The sequence below is a fragment of the Perca flavescens genome, chromosome 3 (assembly GCF_004354835.1).
Source record: "Perca flavescens isolate YP-PL-M2 chromosome 3, PFLA_1.0, whole genome shotgun sequence".
NCBI lineage: Eukaryota > Metazoa > Chordata > Actinopteri > Perciformes > Percidae > Perca > Perca flavescens.
In genome coordinates this window covers 27,356,521-27,377,173 of record NC_041333.1, presented here as the reverse complement: position 1 = coordinate 27,377,173, position 20,653 = coordinate 27,356,521, and the positions used below count along the sequence as shown (strand labels likewise).

The 20,653-nt window shown below is 40.2% G+C and overlaps 1 protein-coding gene across 1 annotated transcript in view; it reads right to left on the bottom strand.

The window, feature by feature from the left end:
- lsamp (limbic system associated membrane protein) overlaps positions 1 to 20,653 on the bottom strand; it is a 208,495-nt gene that overhangs the window by 9,142 nt on the left and 178,700 nt on the right. The window contains exons 5-6 of the mRNA XM_028574484.1: positions 1,797 to 1,928; positions 626 to 746 (exon numbers count right to left, since the gene is read on the bottom strand). Coding sequence (XP_028430285.1) covers positions 626 to 746; positions 1,797 to 1,928 — 253 coding nt within the window. The remainder of the gene's footprint in view (positions 1 to 625; positions 747 to 1,796; positions 1,929 to 20,653) is intronic.

Below are 20,653 nucleotides of genomic sequence, written 5' to 3'. Positions count from 1 at the left end.
CTGGTCTTCCATGGTTGTTTGTGATAAAGGAGACTAATGGCTTGTGCTATATTTAATGGCTTCTTTGACTGGTTGTATACACCAGAGAACTTCAACAGGGTATCCAGGACCCCTAGGGGGGGTAACAGTTATTAGACAGTTATTTGAATAGCTTAGTATTCTATGCAAAAAAAGGTATAAAGGCTTTAGGCCGCCCTACACATTATTGTAGGCCCAGTTTAATATGCAACTTCATTTCATACAATATATAGTAGGGGGTCCCTGCTCCGTCTCTCTTTCAGTTAAGGGGTCCTTGGCTTAAATAACATTGAAGACCCCTGGTATACACTGCATCTATTTAGCTCTCTTAGCCCTTGATGGGATAAAGCATAACAACTGCACAGACTGAGCTTGCAACATCATCTTGAATCAGTGTGTTAGTTATACTTGATCTATAACTAGTGACTGCCAAGTGTTACCTGTTTTCATGGTTATTTGATATTGAAGTGTCCTATAGTAGTACAGAATTGTTCCCTTAAGTATTCAGAAATTGTCCAAGTGTTATCCGACTGTCACGTATGCAAGTGTCTATTGTGTCTGTGACATTGATGTGGTAGTGATAGTGTAAATGTGTGTCAAGATTTACCTTTTTTCGTCTCTGAACCATTCAAACTCTGGTGTGGGCACAGCTGTGGCGTCACACTGCAGTGTCCCTATACGGCCCACCTGAGTCTCTGAGCTCTGGGTTTTCTTTATTGTTGGAGGGTCTGCAGAGTCACACAATGTTAAAGTAAGTTACATCTGTAAACCAATAACCAAACCAACTCTAATGTACTACACAATCAAGTGTTTTGCTTCTCAATAAAATCACTTTATGTGGAGCATTTTCAATTCTTGATTGAAATGCTCAGATTTCGGTTTCCTAAAAAGTGAAAAGTGAAATATATTGTGTCAAGTATGTCTGAATGGGGTCATTGATATAAGCCTGCGACAGAAGACAAGCCCTTTCATATAATAAAAAATGCTCTGTATTGAACCTCACTGAAAAAAAAGCAAACAAACAAATATCTTGGAAATTAGTAGTAGTTTCTTCTACGTGCCACATTTTGTAAAATGCAATTCCATTGAGATGGTTCTCAATGGAAGATACATTATTTGGGGCTTGATTTAGAAAAGTGATCAGTACAAAAACTTAATCAAGTTTATTAACATTGCTAATACGTACATTTCTACAAACATCACAACCGGCCAGAACTATGTCCTATGTGGATTAATGCCTGTTTTGCATTTAGGATTACACACTAAGAAATATAGAAATCTTCATAATTTCATTCAGACACATAGACTTGGCTAAAGTACAAATTAGGCAACCAGCCATACATGATTTGTTCAGATAAAAGAGAATTCTATAACTCCTTTGGTGGGAGTTGGTTTGTGATGTCTCAGGAGCTGTTCATCAGTCCTACATATGCATTACACTTGTCAGATCTAACATGGACCCCTGACAAGATGTAATTAGGTGATCTTGTTTTGAAATGCTAAGTGTCTCCTAAATGATGATAGTACGTTGCAATCAAAGCTAGAGATCTTTCTATTTCTGAAGACTGAAGGGTGCTCCAAAACTTTCAAGACGAGCCATCGCTTTCTGCCACACTATATTCTCCACTTCTCTACACGTAATTCCAATCTTGACTTTTATATGCTTTTATCTGTTGAGTGTATCATCTTGTGAAATTTCTGACATGAAACGTGGTGAGCATATTGATCTTTGTTCAGTTTGGAGTATAGCAAGTGCTGCAGTGTGTGTGGTTACTTACAGCTGACAACCACATTGACATATTTGACGTCAGGCGTGGCGACGTCGTTACTGGCCTTACATTCATAACGACCCGCTTGGTTTCGCATGATACCTATAATGTCCAGGTACTCTTCTCCGTCCAATGGCTCTGCTGCAGAGAGATAGAAAGCAAAGTGAAGAAGCGTTCAGGGATGTGACAGGGGGAGGAACAAAGAGATACACAAAAGAAAGGAGAGAAAGAAGGAAGAGGGATGAAGACAAAGTCAATGTTTAAACCCTGTTCCAGAATAACAATATTTCCATTTCCTTTTAATCTCCACTATTACTTTTCCCACTGACTCAAAACCAGCATCATTTACTTACCATCAGTTCAAATGGAAGAGAAACTAACAGGTAGATTTTCGCTGGATGAGCATGTTTAACAACAATCAAATGCAGGTGATGACAAAAAACACTTATTTGCTTTCTAGTGTCGAGTGTTAGGCAAAAAGATTCATAGCACTCTCATATCTTTCCGTTTGTTATTGCTACAGCAAGCAGCCGGTTAGCTTAGCATAAAGACTGGAAACGGGGAAACAGCTAGCCGGTCTTTGTCCGAAGGTAAAATAACAAAAACAAAAAACAAAAGAAAATACCTACCACTGCAAAAAGCTGCATGGAGTCACATATTTTTACATTCCAATTACAACACTGTATACAGTATTACTCTGCTGTATGCACTTTGTTTAAACATACTGTGACTGAGTTTTATTGGAAACAGGCATCTATACACTTTTTGTCAGAGATGAATGATTTGGATGTGCTATGTTTTATATTGTCTATAACCACGACGTTCCACTTCCGGGATTTTTCAGGTGCCGCCGGAAATTCTGCCGGATGTCCCTCACCTTCCACTTTCTTTGTGTTGGCATTGTAAACTTGATTTATGAGGACTATGGTTAACTGCTCCTCAGATGTCTGCAGGGTAAATCCAGACAGCTAGCTAGACTATCTGTCCAATCTGAGTTTTCTGTTGGACGACTAAAACAACCTTTTAACGTGCACATGTTCCACTGAAACATGTTCCTTCCTGAGACTGTTTTGCAGCGGCACCATTGCATCTTCCGGTGCTTAGCACTGCCGAAGAGGATTGTGATTGGTTTAAAGAAATGCCAATAAACCAGAGCATGTTTTTCTCCCATCCCGGAATGCTGTGTGGACTAGCCAAACCCTCCTCCGCAGCGCTGTGGAGGAAGGTCTGGCAATGCGAGACTCTGTTTCATACTACTTCTGCTACTGCTATAGACTACTGCTATTAATTTGCCACCCATGTCCGCTTGGCATGATGCTTTTCCACCATCCAACAAGCACTTGGTTTGAAGTTAACTGAGGCAAAAATATAGTCTGCACACTAGATAATGCTCCAATGAACTTAACTATCTTCAGACGTCTGATAAAGAGCTGGAGAAGAGCTTGACACTTTAAACATCACTTGGTGGTAATTAAATACATGTTCATGGGAGCATTAGTGCAGACTCACTTTTTCCGTCTTTTACATGTTCTTCAGTCCAGTAACTAGTGTTTATCGTCTGGATGTGCATGCTTTTGTAAAGATTTTAGCTTGAAGCATACTGAAACCTTTAAGTCCACTGAGACTTGCTTTTGATTAAGGGCTAAATAAATAAGCAGTGATTTGAACTACGGCATGCTTCCACACTTATATTCCACAATAGAGTTAATACAAATTCACAGTCAGGTCATGCTGGGAAACTCACATTGAATGACTTCGATTGACTTTTAAACTAAAAGCGCATTTAATATTCAACAACTTGTTAAGCTGACTTTTATCAGTTGTTTGTCTGATAGAGCTTCAATTAACAGAGGAATAATATCTGCAAATGTCAGACACACCCTCTGAACTGTGTGGAAGAAAACCACAGAGACTATTAGACAAATATCTCACTAATTGTTAGTGAGATATTTGTTAATGAGCAATCCAGCTAATTAGCCATGTAAAGAACACAGCATCTCAGTGTTTCAGGAAAGATCTGCTATGTCTTATTAAAGATCTGTAGGTGGGTCAGGAGGGGGAAATGGCAAATTATTTGATGTGCTGCCATGGTAATTGCACTTCATCTTTTTATCACATCTGAAGGATTGGTGCGAAGACCCTGAGCTATCATTATTGCAATTAATTTATTGGTGGATGTGGGACATTGCAATTAATTGAAAAGAGTTGTAATAATTATTGCTGTCTATGATAATACCCTGTGTTTGCACACAATACACACACGTACAAGTTGTTCATTTTATAGAGCATCCATTTAACATACATTTCAAATTGATGGGAAATAAGATTATTGGAAATTGCAATAACTTAAAAAGTAATCATCTGCTTTTAGCCAGTACGGCAACAGTGCAGATCTCAGGATATTTCCTAAAAAGATACAATTATCTTCCTCCGAATGAAGGAAGGGAGTCTCCTAGGACCAAGCAAATGTAATAACTTCAATAACATCGACTGATTGTTCCCTTAATCTTAGAAAATAAGGAATGATGGAATCTTGGCGGTGAAAATAAATTGCACAGTGAAGATCTATGGGGGCCTTAAGGAGATTCAGCCTCACCTCTTCTCTCTCTCTCTCTCTCCCTCCCCCTGTTCGTGTTCATTCTCTTGTGAATGATGTGCTTTAGTTTTGCTTGTGTGTTTGTGTAGCCGGTCCTCTTTCCAAGTTACATGGTGGAGAGAAGTTGTGTGGCTCAGGCTCTAGCTGCTTGACATCCTCCTGGATCCATCTGTATCATTTGGTCATATGGATTGTCTGTATTTTAATTTTATTATGTTGGTCTTTTCTGGACACACAACACCTATTGTATGTTGGAGGGATCCCTCCTGCTCTTCTTCCATTTTGTTTGTTTTTTGGGGGAGTTTTTCCTTGTTGAGGGTCGAAAAGGACAGAGGGTGTCGTATGGTGTAGTAAAGGCCCCTGAGGCAAATTTGTAATAATAGACTGTATAAATAAAATAAACGTGAGTTGAAAATGCACTGTTTGTAACAACAGTTAAATGTCAGTAGTCTCAATTGTTGGCAAGTCCATGCTCATGTTACGAGTAAGGGGCTGCAGGCTCTGTGAGACTGAAGCAGCGCAACCTGAGAAATGAACCGGAAACTTCAGGGACTCCGATAAGGCAGGTTAGTCAAAAACAGCTGTTCTGCTTCGGTGAACATACATAAATGTTGTGCCAGTTCATGCCATAAAGCTCACAAAAACTCCAGATAACAACAAAACATCAGTCTAAATTGTATACATGCCTGGAGCTCAAATGCCAAAAACTGAGTCTGGCCCTCAGTTTTAAACAAATAACTAAATCATTCAAATCAAATGCATGATGGAGATGGAGGTCAGCTCATACAGTATTGTTTCATACTGATTGAAAGATCAGTGGGATCATGATTAAAGTATAAACCAGATCATACTCCGCTCTCCCTGGACAAACTGCCAAAGTAACGTGATTGGAAAGGTATGATTGAAAATCTGTTGCCATGGAAATTCTATTGAAGCTCAATCTCTTCTTCAGTGCTTTGGTTTGGTAATGGATACGTAGATAGAGAGAGAGAGAGAGAGAGAGAGAGAGAGAGAGAGAGAGAGAGAGAGAGAGAGAGAGAGAGAGAGAGGGAGAGAGAGAGACCAGGTGACTGCAAAGATAAAAGAACAGAGAAAGAGGGAGCGAAGAATATGAAAGTCAACCTTTTCAGGAAGCGGCTCAACTTTTTCTTTTAAGCGCAGCAATTAACTGTCGGTAATCTCACCTGGTGCGTATACAGAGCTCAACTCATTCATGATGATGAATGGAACGTGATGTATTGTCTAAAGAAACAATTCATTACAATACAACATTTCATGCATCTTTGTCTGTGCCCACAGGAGAATACAGCTTCCTGCACATGAAGTGTGTGCTTTACGTTATCAGTTTAATGAAGCGTAATGAAGATAGATTGGTTAATCTTGTCTAGAGGGAATTGATGAGAGTGTGTGTACAGTATATGTGTGTATGTGCACATGTGGTCACGCCTGTGTGCAGAGGCCTAATGTCTATACAGTGAGTAGGACACATGCATGCATGAACTGGGATGAAGACACATTTCCTTAATCTGAATAGAGGATGGAGATTTGGTGACACAGATGAAAAGAGTAGATTAAGTAGGGTAAGGACAAGGAATATCACTTTTTTTCTTTTTTTGTTAAAGCTTTAGCGCGTAACTTTTTGATATTAATGATGTCCGTTACATTCAAGCCATTGCCAAATGAGTTGCTACAAAGCTAATCAAGACTATCAGCTTCACAAACCTCTCTTTTTATTTCTCAGTTAATTACCTCTTCTGAAGAGTCCATCATGTTTTTTTGATCCTCTGCATACTAGCAACTGCGTGGAGGGGTGGGGGCGCGTGCACGATCAAGGAAGGCTTGTATCATGTGGACGCGCCGACAGTGTTGTTGTCATTACTTAGAATTTCTCATGGGGGAGACAGAAACTACGCATTATAGCTTTAAATATAGTTCTTCCAGATAAAGATAAGCATGCTTACCTGCTAATGTTTGCGTAAGAGGTACAGTATAATGTTAATTTAGCATGCTAGCATGCTTACATTTCCTAAATAGCAATAAACAAAATATACAGCTGATATCATTCATTTTAAAGGGGTTTGATAACAAATCAAAAGTATTGGACAAATTATAATTTGACCTGATAACGGCGCTTGTCGAAAAGTCAGGGGATCACCAAAGTTATTGGGATTCTCCCTCATTCATGATTTGCTTTACAGCCGTGAATCATGGAGGTCTCAAATAAGAGCTTTGAAGGTGAAATGCTTAAACTGACGATTTACTGTAATGTGTTTTAACTGGGAGATTCAAACAACTTAGTTCACTTTCCACTGTTCTTTTGACATCAAGAACACACTCTTTTTTTTACATAAAAAATGATACAGAGTGGTGTTCTTCCATCTCACAGAATAAATGAATAGATAAAAAAGATGAGTAAATATATCGACAATTGTCATTGTAGTTGGTATAATCAACAAGTGCCAACTTCCTGTTGCAGCTTTATAAGACAGAGAGAATGTTAATTATGCAAATCCATCGACTCTTGCAATTTGTAAATTGCACGCCTTCAAATTGCAATTTTGATGAAGAACAATATAAATAAAATAAATAAATTGACAGATAGACAGACAGGATTTTTAACTTTAATTTTTTTTTTTGGCTGTACAAACACCTATCACACATTCTTTCTCTCCTTATCTCGCTCACACATTCACATAAGTACACAAACGTGTGCTGCCTCCTTAACCTGTATATCTGCAGATGCAGATCAGAGTTCAAACCATCTTTTCATTGTATTTTCATGTTGCAAGCATTTTTCTCCGACTTTTCTCCCGCTATCCTTGAAGTGGGAGGCACACAGGCGTCAGTAGCCTTGAGCTACTCTCACAATGAGCAAAGCAGAGGGAATAGGTGGCAAAATGCATTGCCTATTTTCAACACAGAGAATAGCATTAACTGGAATAGAAACTTGTGGTCATAAAAAGTGTTTTGCACAACTGCACCAACTGTGTCACAACTGGGAAGCAGCAGCGAAATTCTAACTGAATTCTAATTTGTGCTTATGATTTTTTTTATTTCAAGCGGTATCACCCATTTTAGGGGCTGCATATCTAATTTTAGAATAACAATATTCCATGATTATCAAAGACAAATGTATACCCAGTCCACAAAAATCCTAACCCACTAAATTACCTTACTGAGATGCTTAGTGATTATTAGTGTTTTTTTTTTTTTTTAGAAGCTATTGCAAAGTAATACCTTATATGTGTGGGAGTCTGAAATATTGTGGGTTTGACCCCTCAGAGTAAGAGATAGATGGAAAAGTCACTCTGCTCCAAAAGGATTCTGTAAATGAAATCCATGTAATAACTAAGAATTACAGGTAACATGTGTGACTAATGACGTTATTCACTAAGCTGCATTATAGCTGCCTTCAGCTAAATGAAGAACTTCAGCCAGCTTGTCTCCCTAGCCATTATTATTTGAAAGCTTATGGAGTTTGTTGTAAAACTAGATAAAACAGTCAAAGGTTTGTGACTATTCTTAACTTCAAAACATGGAAGTATAAAAAAAGCACATCAATTATTATTTAAAACAAAAAAAATCTGCTCTTTAAACCCACCTTTCACACCCTTTTGGACACCAAGCTTAAATTGCCATTCACTAATTTTCCAAGCTGCCTGGCGCTAGTTATGCTGAAAAGACATATACGTGCATATAACTGCAGTTTTTTTTCACACATCATACTGTTGAAAGCCCTGCAGCCTTTGGGATATGCAACAGCAGGCTTTTGTAAGCGAGTTGGGAAGAGTTGAGGGGCCTGGAAGAAGTACACTCCCACAAATGCCTACTGGATACTGATTTGCATTGCACTGGCAATTTTAAGTTTTTGTGAACAACTCAAGTCTTCCATGTCAATTAAAAATACTCTGTAGGATTGAGGGACAGGAGTGGGATAGGATCACCAGCACACATTCTGTAGGTCTATGCATGCACCCATGTCCCCTACCTTCCAGAGAGAGAGAGAGAGAGAGAGAGAGAGAGAGAGAGAGAGAGAGAGAGAGAGAGAGAGAGAGAGAGAGAGAGAGATGTGAATCACAAACCAGCAACTTCAGCTGGCAACTGGATGGCACTCATTTGCATATCCTCATGCATCATTCATCAGCATCACTTTACCACAGAGCGAAACATTACATTTATTTTGCAAATGCTAATTTATGTTAAGCAGCTGATTTGAGAAACTTCAGCGTCGAGTAGCATAAAAGACCCTGCAACATTTATTTTCTTTTGTTTGCATGAGTGTGACAGTATATGCACTGGTGTCTGTATACATGCACACACCCATCACACCCCTCTGGACCTCAACTCTGTGTGTATGTGTGTTTGTTCGAGCATGTGTGCATTTGTATTTGGATAGTTGGTCCTGGCTTTATCTAACACAGCCACACGGCAGCTGTCTTCCTGTCAGGATTCTTTGTGATTTAAATGATGGGTCAACACGTACTTACAGAGTAACTATTTTCATCGACACCTTTCTCGTGGTGGAGATAATGAAAAGATGACTGAAGTCAGAAACTACATGCTTTTTAAAGTGCCCATATTATGCTCATTTTCAGGTTCATAATTGTAATTTGAGATTGTATCAGAATAGGTTTACATGGTTTAATTTTCAAAAAACACCATATTTTTGTTGTACTGCCCATTACTACAGATCCTTTTTTCACCCTGTGTCAGGTCTCTGTTTTAGCTACAGAGTGAGACATCTCAACTTCTGTCACATCTTTGTTGGCAGTCGCACATGCGCAGTAGTTAGGTAAGGCTCACAATTGCTAGCTAGCGGTTTCTCCAGCTTATCCCTGTACAAGGCAGGATTAGCCGGGAGACTTCTTCTAAATGAGGGCGCACTTTCAACTTTGCGTGGAATACCTGCAGAACAGGGACAGGTAAGTAGTTCTATACAATTTATTTTGTAGATTAGGGTGAATTTGTGTGTGTTGTACCAGTGTTTTGCCGTTGAGAATGAGCTAGCATGCCAGCGCTAGCATGCTAATGGTTAGTCCCCTAGCTCCCTCGTTTCGGCTAGCGACGTAGAAAGCCATGCAGATCACCCGGAGACTGAAGGCAGAAGACATTCAGAAACCTGTATCACACTCAAAATAGCATGGATGGGATTTTTTTTCAACGTTTGTATGCGTGTGGAAGCACCAGAGACAAAACATAACACCCCGAATCCCAGAAAAAGTGTTTTTTTTCACAATATGAGCACTTTAAGCTCACGTATGACTCTATTGACAGTGTGTTGCCAAAACCAAACATGCCATGCAATGCAAATATCATTATACATATTATACATTATAAAGCCGCCGAATGCATGCATTTTCCGTGTTGGAATTTTAAATTCGGTGGATTAATGAGGACTATTGTTGACTGCTTCTCAGATCTCTGCAGGGTAAATTAAGACAGCTAGACTATCTATTTTGCAGCTGATTTGAGCGGAGTTTAGCGCCGCCCATGACGATTCTGATTGGTTTAAATAAAGGCCATTAAACCAGAGCACGTTTTCCTCCCATCCCCGAATGCTATGTGGAATAGCCAGAACCTCCTTCAGCGCGCTTTGGAGGAGGGTCTGGCAAAGCGAGACTAATGACGCAGTGACATTGCTTCCTCATTTTAGTAGTTTTACGTGACCAGTGGTGGAATGTAACTAAGTAAGATCAAATTGTAGATACTTATACTTTACTTGAGTCTTTTCTTTTCATGCCACTTTCTACTTCTACTTCACTACATTTCAGAGGGAAATATTGTACTTTTTACTCCACTACATGAATCTGACAGCTTTAGTTACTAGTTACATATTCAAATTAAGATGATGGCACACAAAACACATGTAATTTATAAAATACAATATTTTATTATAAATTAAACTACCCAACAATATATAGGTCTACAGGTACAGCTAAAATGATGAGACGATCAAACACTTAGTTGATTGACAGAACAGTTTTGATCGTTTTCCAGTTTATTGAGTACTTTTAATACTTTAAGTACATTTTCTTGATGATACTTACAAACTTTTCCTTAAGTAACATTTTCAATGCAGGACTTTTACTTTGACAGAGCATTTTTACAGTGTGGTACTGGTACTTTTACTTAAGTAAAGGATCTGAATACTTCTTTCACCACTGTACGTGACTTATTTTAAGATAATCCCTGATGTTTTACCAACCCTAACTACCTAATGTTTGTTGCCTAAACTGAACTAGTTCTGTTTTACAACATTAACTACGTATTTAAAAGTGCCACCGTTACCTTAAATAGAACTGTCCTGTGATAAAAACTGCCTTTGCGATCATGACGTGTGTTACAGTCACTTGTTCAAAATGTGCACCGTGTGGCCGTATCACGGCGTTAAAAAAATTGTTTTGGGAGTCATTAGAACTCGCCCTACTGTGTTCTGTCGTTTAGGTATAAGGGTGTGTTGTAAAGGGATACTGCACTTAAAGTTTGAATGCACGTAATTTCACTGTGACGGGTTGGTTTTAAATGACAAATATAATTTTACAACAATAAAATCAAATCACTTGCAACCTCAAATGCCTTAAATTGTTTGTAATGATAGCAACAAAAATATCCTTGGGAGACTTATCTTGTTCATGTTCTGTTATATTGCCTAAATTCTAATGTCTTATTACACTTGGCAGCAATTCTGTATATCTGAGAAGAAATCCAACATGAACAATATCTTTTCAGCAGTCTGGGGACTAAAGGAGAACTTCCACTTCTATTCACAAGCCATTTGCTGCCACTGCTGCTGGCGGTGCAGAAATAACACAGGTGTTCGAGCCAAAAACAAGACGGCTGTTTATTTGCCGCTTCCTGAGCCGAAGAAATGATACGCACAGCGGAGCGATGCAGCCGTCTGTTTTGCTCAACGCTGTCATTGCTCTCTCTATCTTGTTTCCCACTCTCTCCTTCTTCGACTCCTCACATGCCTTTGGTTTTTTTTTTGAGGCAACTTTGGTGTGGTTTCTCTCAGATTGGCTGCTCATTGTATGACGCTGTATACTGTTATTTTGGCCTATTCAAGTCTGAGGCTTTATAAGGAGATTAGTTGTTGATAAAACAGAATAGGGTTTAGTGATTGAATTCCCATGAAGGGTAGCTGGGTTGTCCGCTTTCTCTTACACTTGGCTGATAAGTGGATTCAGCCTATTGTTGTGGGAAGACTTCTCATTACTGTCTTGATAGATTCAATGGGCTTGTGTTTGCCATGGAAGAAGATGCTTTATGTTAAGCAAGGATAGCAAGGTCAGGCATAGACTATGGCTGCTTACCTTTCATGTACTGTTTCTCTCCTTTCCTTTCTCTGTGATGCACACACAAACACATGTGTATGCAAAGACACACATGATAGCATCATTCAAACATTTTAATACTGTTCTTCATGTCAGAACTTAACTACATTGCATCTCTGCAAGTAAGCAGTGTTTCCCATACACAGGTTCTACTTGGGCGCACCGCCCCCAGTCGCAGTTCCCATATTAGGAGATATTTAGGAGCATTCTTGGGAAAAACAACATCTGAGATGATATGAAAAATGTTGTACGAGTTTGAGAAATGATTTCTAATATTATGAAAATGAAGTGAAACTTTACTCTCAAGAAAATAAATTCATAATTTTACAGAATGGTATGGCACTAAGTCACAATTATATGAGACCAAAAAGTAATTATATTATGACAAAACACTTTATGCTTACTTATTGTATATAATACAGAAGAATACTTTGCACATCTATGAGACGGGTAAGAAAAGAGGGACAAACAAACTCCCGCACACTGTCTATCTTGCAAAAATACATTTATTTTAGTTTCTGTTTAAGACCTTTATCCAACACTTCATCTGGCATTTTGCAAGATAGACAGTGTGCGGGAGTTTGTTTAATTACTTATACACCCACACTATTCAAGGTTATTTAGAAATATGTAGATTTGTTTCCCTCAAACATTTTTCTTGTTATATGTTGTATACGTTGTAATTAAACAAAAATATTATTATAAAAATTACTTATTTATTCTTAGGACCTTCTTTTGCTAAAATGGGGCAATATTATGGCTTTTTTTGTTCAAGAACATGACTTTATTCTCAGAAGATTGCATCTTCTTTCTTTTTTATTTTCCAACTGTTAGATTTACTTTTCCCCAGCAGTAGTCTACATTCTCCTTTGTACAACATAAGTAGAAAAATACCTATTAACACAATGTCCTAATTAGGGAATTAGGGTTACAGTGCCCACACACTGCTGGGGGTGATGGTTAAAATTAAAGAAAAAATAACCGTGTCTTAAGCTAACTTTATTGACAATTTGCAATTTGGAATAATGTTAGTTTTTTCGAATTTGTAAGTTTTATAGTCTCTTTCTATCTATTCGATTTAGGATACCAGGCAGAAATACCTTCTCAAAGACCTACAGGCTACAATATTAAATGTTGTTAACAGTAAGTATCATTATACAGTATCTGAATTTGAAAACTGATATTTATGATGATGATTGTTATTGGATAGTTACATTAACTGCAGTACAAGGCTGTTATAACACACCATATATCTAATAATGGAGGAGGCACATACAAACACGTATCTTCTGTGATTTTGTAAATACAGCATTAGTTAAGATGTTGTTACATCAGGAGCTTTCAGAACAGCTTTAGTCCTCCTTGGTATAGATTCTACAACACTCACTGTCTAACATCACTCCCATGATCACTTAGGTTAAGTTCTGGTAAGGCCATGGCATATTATTCACCCAGTTTGGAAGCCTTCGTTACATCTCTCGATTAAATTATTTGGTTAGCTTTTCCCTGTCACCTATCTGTGGACGGGAGCTGCCCAGTATGGGCACATTGTTTCATCCCTGTCTTCTTAGAAGGGCTTGCTCAAGGGCATGTGAAGAGAAGGTAAAATAGAAAGAAGACTGTGTGTCTCCATTCTACTCCCCTGCTCCTATCTCCTTGCCTTGGGTAGGGATTCAAACCAGAAACCTTCAAATCACAAGTTTGCTTCTCCTTTTGGCTACTGCCTCCCAGAAGGGCTGTGCGACTCTGAGGATCTCTCGAAAAAGTGTTTATGGACTGGAACAAAAAGTGCTGAGTTTCTGTACAGTTGTGAGTGACTTTAAACAAGTGTGAGCTCCAGTGTTCAGCCAGCCCAGCGGTGACTACACCTAATGAGGCTGGGCAGACACAGGGCAAGCTGTGCTCATGATGTTCTGTGCACAGTGTGACAGCAGACTGATTTCAGACCAGATGCTGATGATGCTGATTGTAAACAAACAGGGGAACAGTGACAGTCAGCAGATCTGAGACCTGCTGAGAGACGGATGAGCAGCTGTCTTCTTTTGTTTCCCAAAGGGCAGTACACACACACACACACACACAAGGGCTGGAATCAAGTACACACACACACACACACACACACACACACACACACACACACACACACCTGGAGACAAGGAGTGGGAGGGTTAACCTGGGTTACTCTGACAAGGACCTGTCACCACCTTACACTTCACTCCCATAATCAGCAGGATTGTCAGCTACTTTCTGTCACTGACAAGCTTGTCACACAATTATGTGTGTGTGTGTGTATGTATGTATGTGTGTTTATCTCCTGCCTAGTCTTCTCACCCACTCGTACTGCACGGGAGTAACACTACTGAGGCACCTATGTATCTGCACTCTTACCTGCTCCACCCCCTCCTGAGTGTCAGAGCTATGTGTGCGTGCATGTGTGTGTGTGCTCTCTTGCTCCATGGCTCTCTCCAGACAGTGAGATGAAGTGCAGAAAGGACAATTGAAGTGACTGTCATACTCTGCCGAAGAGATGGGAGGAGATGATGGAAAGAGGGGGAGACAATGAGAGTGAAAACGAGGGAGAGGAAGACAGAGAGCGACAGCTGAAGATGGATAGACAAAGAGTGGCAGAGAGGAACAGGGAGAGAGCTTTCCAGACAAGGTGACAGTCCTGGGGAGACTTTCCTGAGCCCGGTCTTGGAGCATGGCTGACACACAGCTGAGGCCAGCGTAGGAGGGATGTCAAGGGCACTCAGCATCAAACCTCTAACAGGCAGCCCTGCCAAGCACTGTTATAAAAAGGGTTATGACTTCAATATTCAGCCGGATCATATAGGGTAGGCGCGTGGGCTGCGGTCCAAATCAATTCATTTGGACAGAAGTCTTTGTTGCAATGAAACTGTTTGTGTGATAGATTCATAGCTTACCATTTACAGTAAGCTGACACCATTATCCAGAAGACCTTCAGTGTTCAGTGTGCTGCTCAAGGACACTGTGACAGTAAGCATGAATGCTGATGGACAGGTAATAGGTGTTGATATTTTGGTTACAGGACACGATTTGCAGCCATTCGTCCATTTAGCCGCCAGGGTGCAGCATCGTAAATACATCAAGAAATCTTTATGATTTGAATGTAAATCATCAGCATCTTGCTATTTTCACTGCAAGCTCCTCAGGCGTCCAAATGTGTGTGTCTTTGCTTGAGTGGATCCCAGGTTCACTGCGGTTGTCCTCCCTGCAGTGTTAAATGACTGACAAACTCTATTACACCAGAGAGGTGAGAAGATCTCAAATGCATAATTGAACATTAATTAACCACTGGAGTTACTATAACTAATGATAAGAATGATTGAACATGCAATGAAACTGGCCATTTGCATACTAAAACACTGTTCTTTTTTTTCCCCTCTCTCCATCTCTTGCCGTTCTCCCTTGTCTTTTAAATTCTTTCTTTTCCTCTCTCCGTCCCTCCTTCCCTGAGGATAGCATAACATCCATCAATTCCTCCTCTTTTTCAGCTCTGCATGGGTCCTCATTGTATCATGGAATACCAGAGGCAGCCAGAGGGCATGTATTTTTCATACTTGACTGACCGCTACTATTTTGGTTGGTCTGGGAGGTGTGCAGTGAAGGATTCTTTGCTTGACCGGTGGCTCCATTTCCCCCCTCACGCCAGGGTGCTGCTATTTTTCTGACCTGCAACCACCCAGGAGCTCCAGTCTACCACCTTTAGCAACTAATCTGGGGGAGTTAAATAAAAAACAGGAGTAGTCTCAAGCTGGGAACAAGTCAGCTAAAGAGATCCACACCAACATGCTTGCAGGTCTTAGCACATGCATGTCGCGCAGACACTGGAGGCGTGCACATGTACTGTACCACATGTGCATTCACGCTCATATACTGTAATTTTCCTCACCCTTCTCTTTCCTCTTCTTTCCTTCCCTTCCATCCCACTCAATAAACACTCACCTCTGCTCTTCTCCCCTCCCTCTGTGTTCTATTGATAATTTGCCTCACAAGTCGGAGCAATGAGCTATACAGTCAATATTGACAGCAGCACTCTGGCAGAAGCTGAACAAAAAGTGTTTTGATAAAAAGTACAAGAACTACAAGATAGCGCACTACATGGAGCATTGCCCACTGTCTTTTACAGATAAAACAGATGTCACACTACTTCTGCGGACAATATCAGACACTGTGTCCGCCTCAGATCTTCAAAGTCTCCCTTGTTGCCTAGGGCCCTATGAAATCCGTTGTATTTTTTCTCAAATTCCGTGTTTTCAGATTTACTTTTAGCCCTTTCGGATTTTTCAGATTTGCTTGTTTTCTTTTCACTTCTAAGCAGTATTGACCTTTAAAAACTCAGTGAAACAAACTCACAACAGCTTTTTTATTTAAACTGTTAATATATTCAGCAAAGCACATTCAAAATTGCCTAAATAAAAGCTAATTGGATGCTCACCTATAACAATGTTGAGGACACTGCAATCTCGCTTGTCAGAGGTTTCGTCGACAACAACCAAGATTTTCTTTCCGCGGATCTCTTGCAGCACTTTTTGCATGTGCACGGCAGGTGGGTCTGCCTGCCTGAGGCTGTTGGCGTTTTCTGGAAGCGCGCCTTGCAATGTTTAACAAGAAACGGACGTATCCTCTTCATTTTCTCTAGCGGTATGTCAGCTTCAGCACACATTGCAACAAAATCTTCCACAAACTCCCGTCTTGCATTTATCGATTTAGTCGTTGCCTCAATGGTAACCTGGAGGGATTTTTCCCACTGTAGATTTAGCTTTGTTCTTGAGATGAACTTTTGATTTCAAATGGTGATTACGTGCGGGTTCAGTCAACAGTCGTTGGCTAGATTCATAGTAGTCATCGGGGGATTGTTCAGCCCGGTATTTAGCAGTTAATTCAGAGTTTCTTAATTTTTTTGCCACCGTTGTCTTATTGGGAGGTGCCACTCGCTTCGACATTTTTTCCCTCGCAACAAACTCAACTTGAACGTGATTACGTATGGTTACTAGGCAACAGGCTGTGCCATTTGGCCACGGTTTAGGTAGAGACCTATCTGCTTGTTGTTGAGACCTTTCTCTGCTTGTTTTAAACTGAAAAATGAGAAAAATAAATCGTTTATTTAATATGTCAACAAAATATATGCAAATTCCGTGAGATTCCGCGTGTATAACAGAATTCCATTTTCATGTGTGGATTCCGCGATTCCGTCCGTGTTTTCCACATTGCGGAAATCATAGGGCCCTAGCTGCCTTCAGTGCATGTGTCAAAGAACCTATTTAATGAGACAGCCATGTAGTGAGACACATGATGGATGTGTTGGTTATCTTTGTCCTGGTTTCATGATTAACTTAATGGAGCTGATATCAGTCGATCCTTTTACAAATTCTATGCCTACAGTGAAAGCATAAAATGATAGCAACATGTATTTTCTTGATGAATTACACTGATGAGGGGAATCCAGGTAAAAGCTATTAATGCTTATTGATTAATGAATGAATATCTTCTCATCAGACACTAGGAGATGAGTTAGTGAACGTTTGGACTTAGATAAAACTGAAAAAACAAATAGCCTTTAAATTAAATTAAAAGATCGATCATTTGGAACTGCCCTTAAAAGCAGACATATAAGCCCCTATTGGCAGGATGGCATAATTTATCTGTGCCTTCCCAAACCATTCAAAAAGGTTAGGAAAACTTCATGGTTAGGGATAAAATGACTACTTTGTTAAAGGTTCAGTGTGTAATGTGTTTAGTTGTTCATTATCAAAAACTGTGTTGCCCGTTCACAAACTTGTCCTTTTTCATGAATATTTACCACCACCATCAATTCCAATTATTCCTTTTGGCTTGAAATTTTACATTTGCATCTTGAAATATGTTAGCCGTTAAGGTACATACAGGACATACTGCTCTGCCTTCTGCGTTTTCGCTGTCACATGATAAACTCACAGGTGCTGCTAATGGGAATAGTAGCTTACCGGCCCCGGCAAGTTTGAAGAAAAAAAACATGGAGGACCACACATATTCAAAATCCAAATTTCAGGAACAGGAGTCTTCTTCTTCGTCCAGAAAAAGAAAAAGGATATTGAAAAGAGCAAGAGAGTGGCTTTTTGAAGCGTGAATGCTACTGTAATTGTAATACGTACTTTGAACTGCGCGGTGAGAGAGAGTTGATTGCGATATATGATCTCAACGCTAGAGGGGAAAAATTCCTACACATTGGACCTTTAAGGCCAGGGGACCTTTGTCGACATGGTTACCACAATAAACACTTGGTTAAAATAGACTAAAGTTGACTGATGGTTTGAATCCGGAAACAAACAGCGGTTCCCTGTGTCAAAAAATTCATTCTACCAACCTCCTCCCTAAACATACTTTGTTGCTCTATAATAATGTCACCTCACTTCCTCTTTTGCTCCCGTCATAATTATCAATATCACTAGAGGGCTTTGTCACTTCCATGTGAGCATGGTGCATCTGCTGAAACAAAAAAATAATAATATGCAACTCAAGATAATGGCCACTTAATATTTTGTACACTGAGGGGCAAATCCACAAGGAATGGATTGCGACCGCTGATAACACCATGAATTGCGCATCGCTTGAAACCGCCAGAGCCGGCCCGAGGCATAAGCGAACTACGCGGCTGCTTGGGGCCACCAGGGGGCCCCCAATCGAGTGTTGTTTTTTCTCCTTAACATTCGCCGACGGTCCTATCTGGGCTCCCGTAGTTCAGAATGGGCCCAGCCCTCCCCTCCCCCCGCGCGTTTGCCATGGAGATACACAAACAACATGGCAGCAACAGCGGCTAATATTAGTTATTTTCTTAACTAGTTGTTTCATTACTTACTTAACTGTAATCTCCGCCGAAATGACCGGCAACACATGGTGCTCTTTACCCGGCTCAAAGTCACCTATTCTCGAATAACTGAACCACGAACTACTGCTGACCTGACGGAGCGAGTATTGGACGGAGCACCATGGAGCACCGTCAGCTGTTGAGGAACTCGGTTGCAGCTCAACACATCTACTAAAACGTGCCATTAACCCGCTGATACGACCGAGCTGTGACGGAGGTCTGTAGCGGCTTAAACAACTAGCAATTGCTGCTTTATAGCACGGAGCTCCTCTTCAATTTTTTTTTTTTTTTTTTTACCGCTTGCTACAGGTATGCTACACTCATGAGACCATGGCATGTTAATGTACGTTACTCAGCAACAGGTGAAAACAGGAGCAAGTTAAACTACTAAACAACTAAAGTCAAAATGAATTGAACTTTTACTGAGGAACGAGAAGTGAATTACCTGTATGTGTGAAAACAGCTTTATCTCACGCATCCGTTTAGTTGTTGTTGATAGCATAATTATATAATTTGTTGAATACATAGCATATGATTTTGTCATTCTTTTACGGAGGGCGCCCCCCCAATACAATGGTAGGGAAAACACTCAAATGAATTTGCATAAAATTGGCATGAATAATCATACATGTCCCGTGTGTGTGTGTGTGTGTGTGTGTGTGTGTATGTGTGTGTGGGATCTTGTCATTTATTTGTCATCTGCAGATTGATTTTAAGTAGGGGGGAAGAATTGATTTAAATCATGAATCAGATTTTTTGTTAAAAAAATCAGGGATTTTTTTGAGGGCATATCGCCCAGCCCTACTTCCTACTAACACAGTGTATGTCCGGCAAACCCACAGCTGACAACCACGCAGCTAAACTTGTGTTCTTTTTGTCTTTTAGGATTCTATTCACCCAGTTATTGACATATTACACACATATATTTCACAGTTTGATACATGAAAATTACGTTTTGATTAACATTAACGTTCGGCTACTGCTCTGCTTTCTGCTCAAGGCTCGGCTTAAGCCGTTGTTGTCATATAGCAACCAAGCGTCTCTAGCCAATTTCAGCTGCACAAGCTACAAAATAACTAATCAGGCGGTATTTAACTTCTAATAAGACTGTAGCAACATGCCTATAGGTAGCAGTATACAGTGCTATGTGTACCACTTCTTCATTTGGTTACAACAAAGACAAAAGTGCTTAAAATTGTAGAAAACCACAATGTTTACTACGTGTGATGCACGACGTAGCCATCTTTGAAAGTGAACTCGGGGTCCTATGAGTTCAGACGACTTGACGAGTTGTATATACGACCTCGGTGGCGTTCTTTTTGCAACTTCCGGTTCGTAACTCCGGAAAACAACTCTTAAATCGACTTTGGTGGACAAAAAGAACGCACCATATCTCTCCCAGAAGGGTGGACTTGGACTTAGTCGGCTGATTGTTAACGGTTAATAAGCGGTTAACACGGGCGGGCTATCGGTCAGGACAAAAAATCTAAATATGCATCCCTATCAGGATAAATAGAGAACATGAAGTCCTGTGAGATTGAACGTGTTGTTTGGCCCTGAAGCCCAAGTAGTTGTGTGAAGTCACTACCTTATTAAGTCAAAAAGCAAAAGGCTATGAATCTGAACAAATTTAGGTACTGAAGCTGACCATCCCAAAAATGCACCAGAATACAGGAAATCACATCTATCACATTCAAAATTTTCTGGGGGAGCACCCCCAGACCCCCCCCCCTCACGGTTTGCACCCACTTTTGCACAAATAGAGTAGGGGGGAGGGTCCTTATGCATCTGTGCCCAGGGGGACAGTAGTTCATAAACCGTCACTGTATTAATACATAACCTCACTGTATTAATTTATAATGTAACATTATAGCGTGTATTTGTGTCAATAATCGTCAAGCACAGGTGACTCCGCGTGGTGGGAGGGGGGGCCCCCAAATCAAATTTTGCTTAGGGTCCCCAAAAGGCTCGGGCCGGCACTGGAAACCGCTATCTGTCCCGTTTCAAGGTAAGATTCACAAAAGATATTGCGCTAATGATATTACAGCGCCCACAAAGTTGCAAAAGT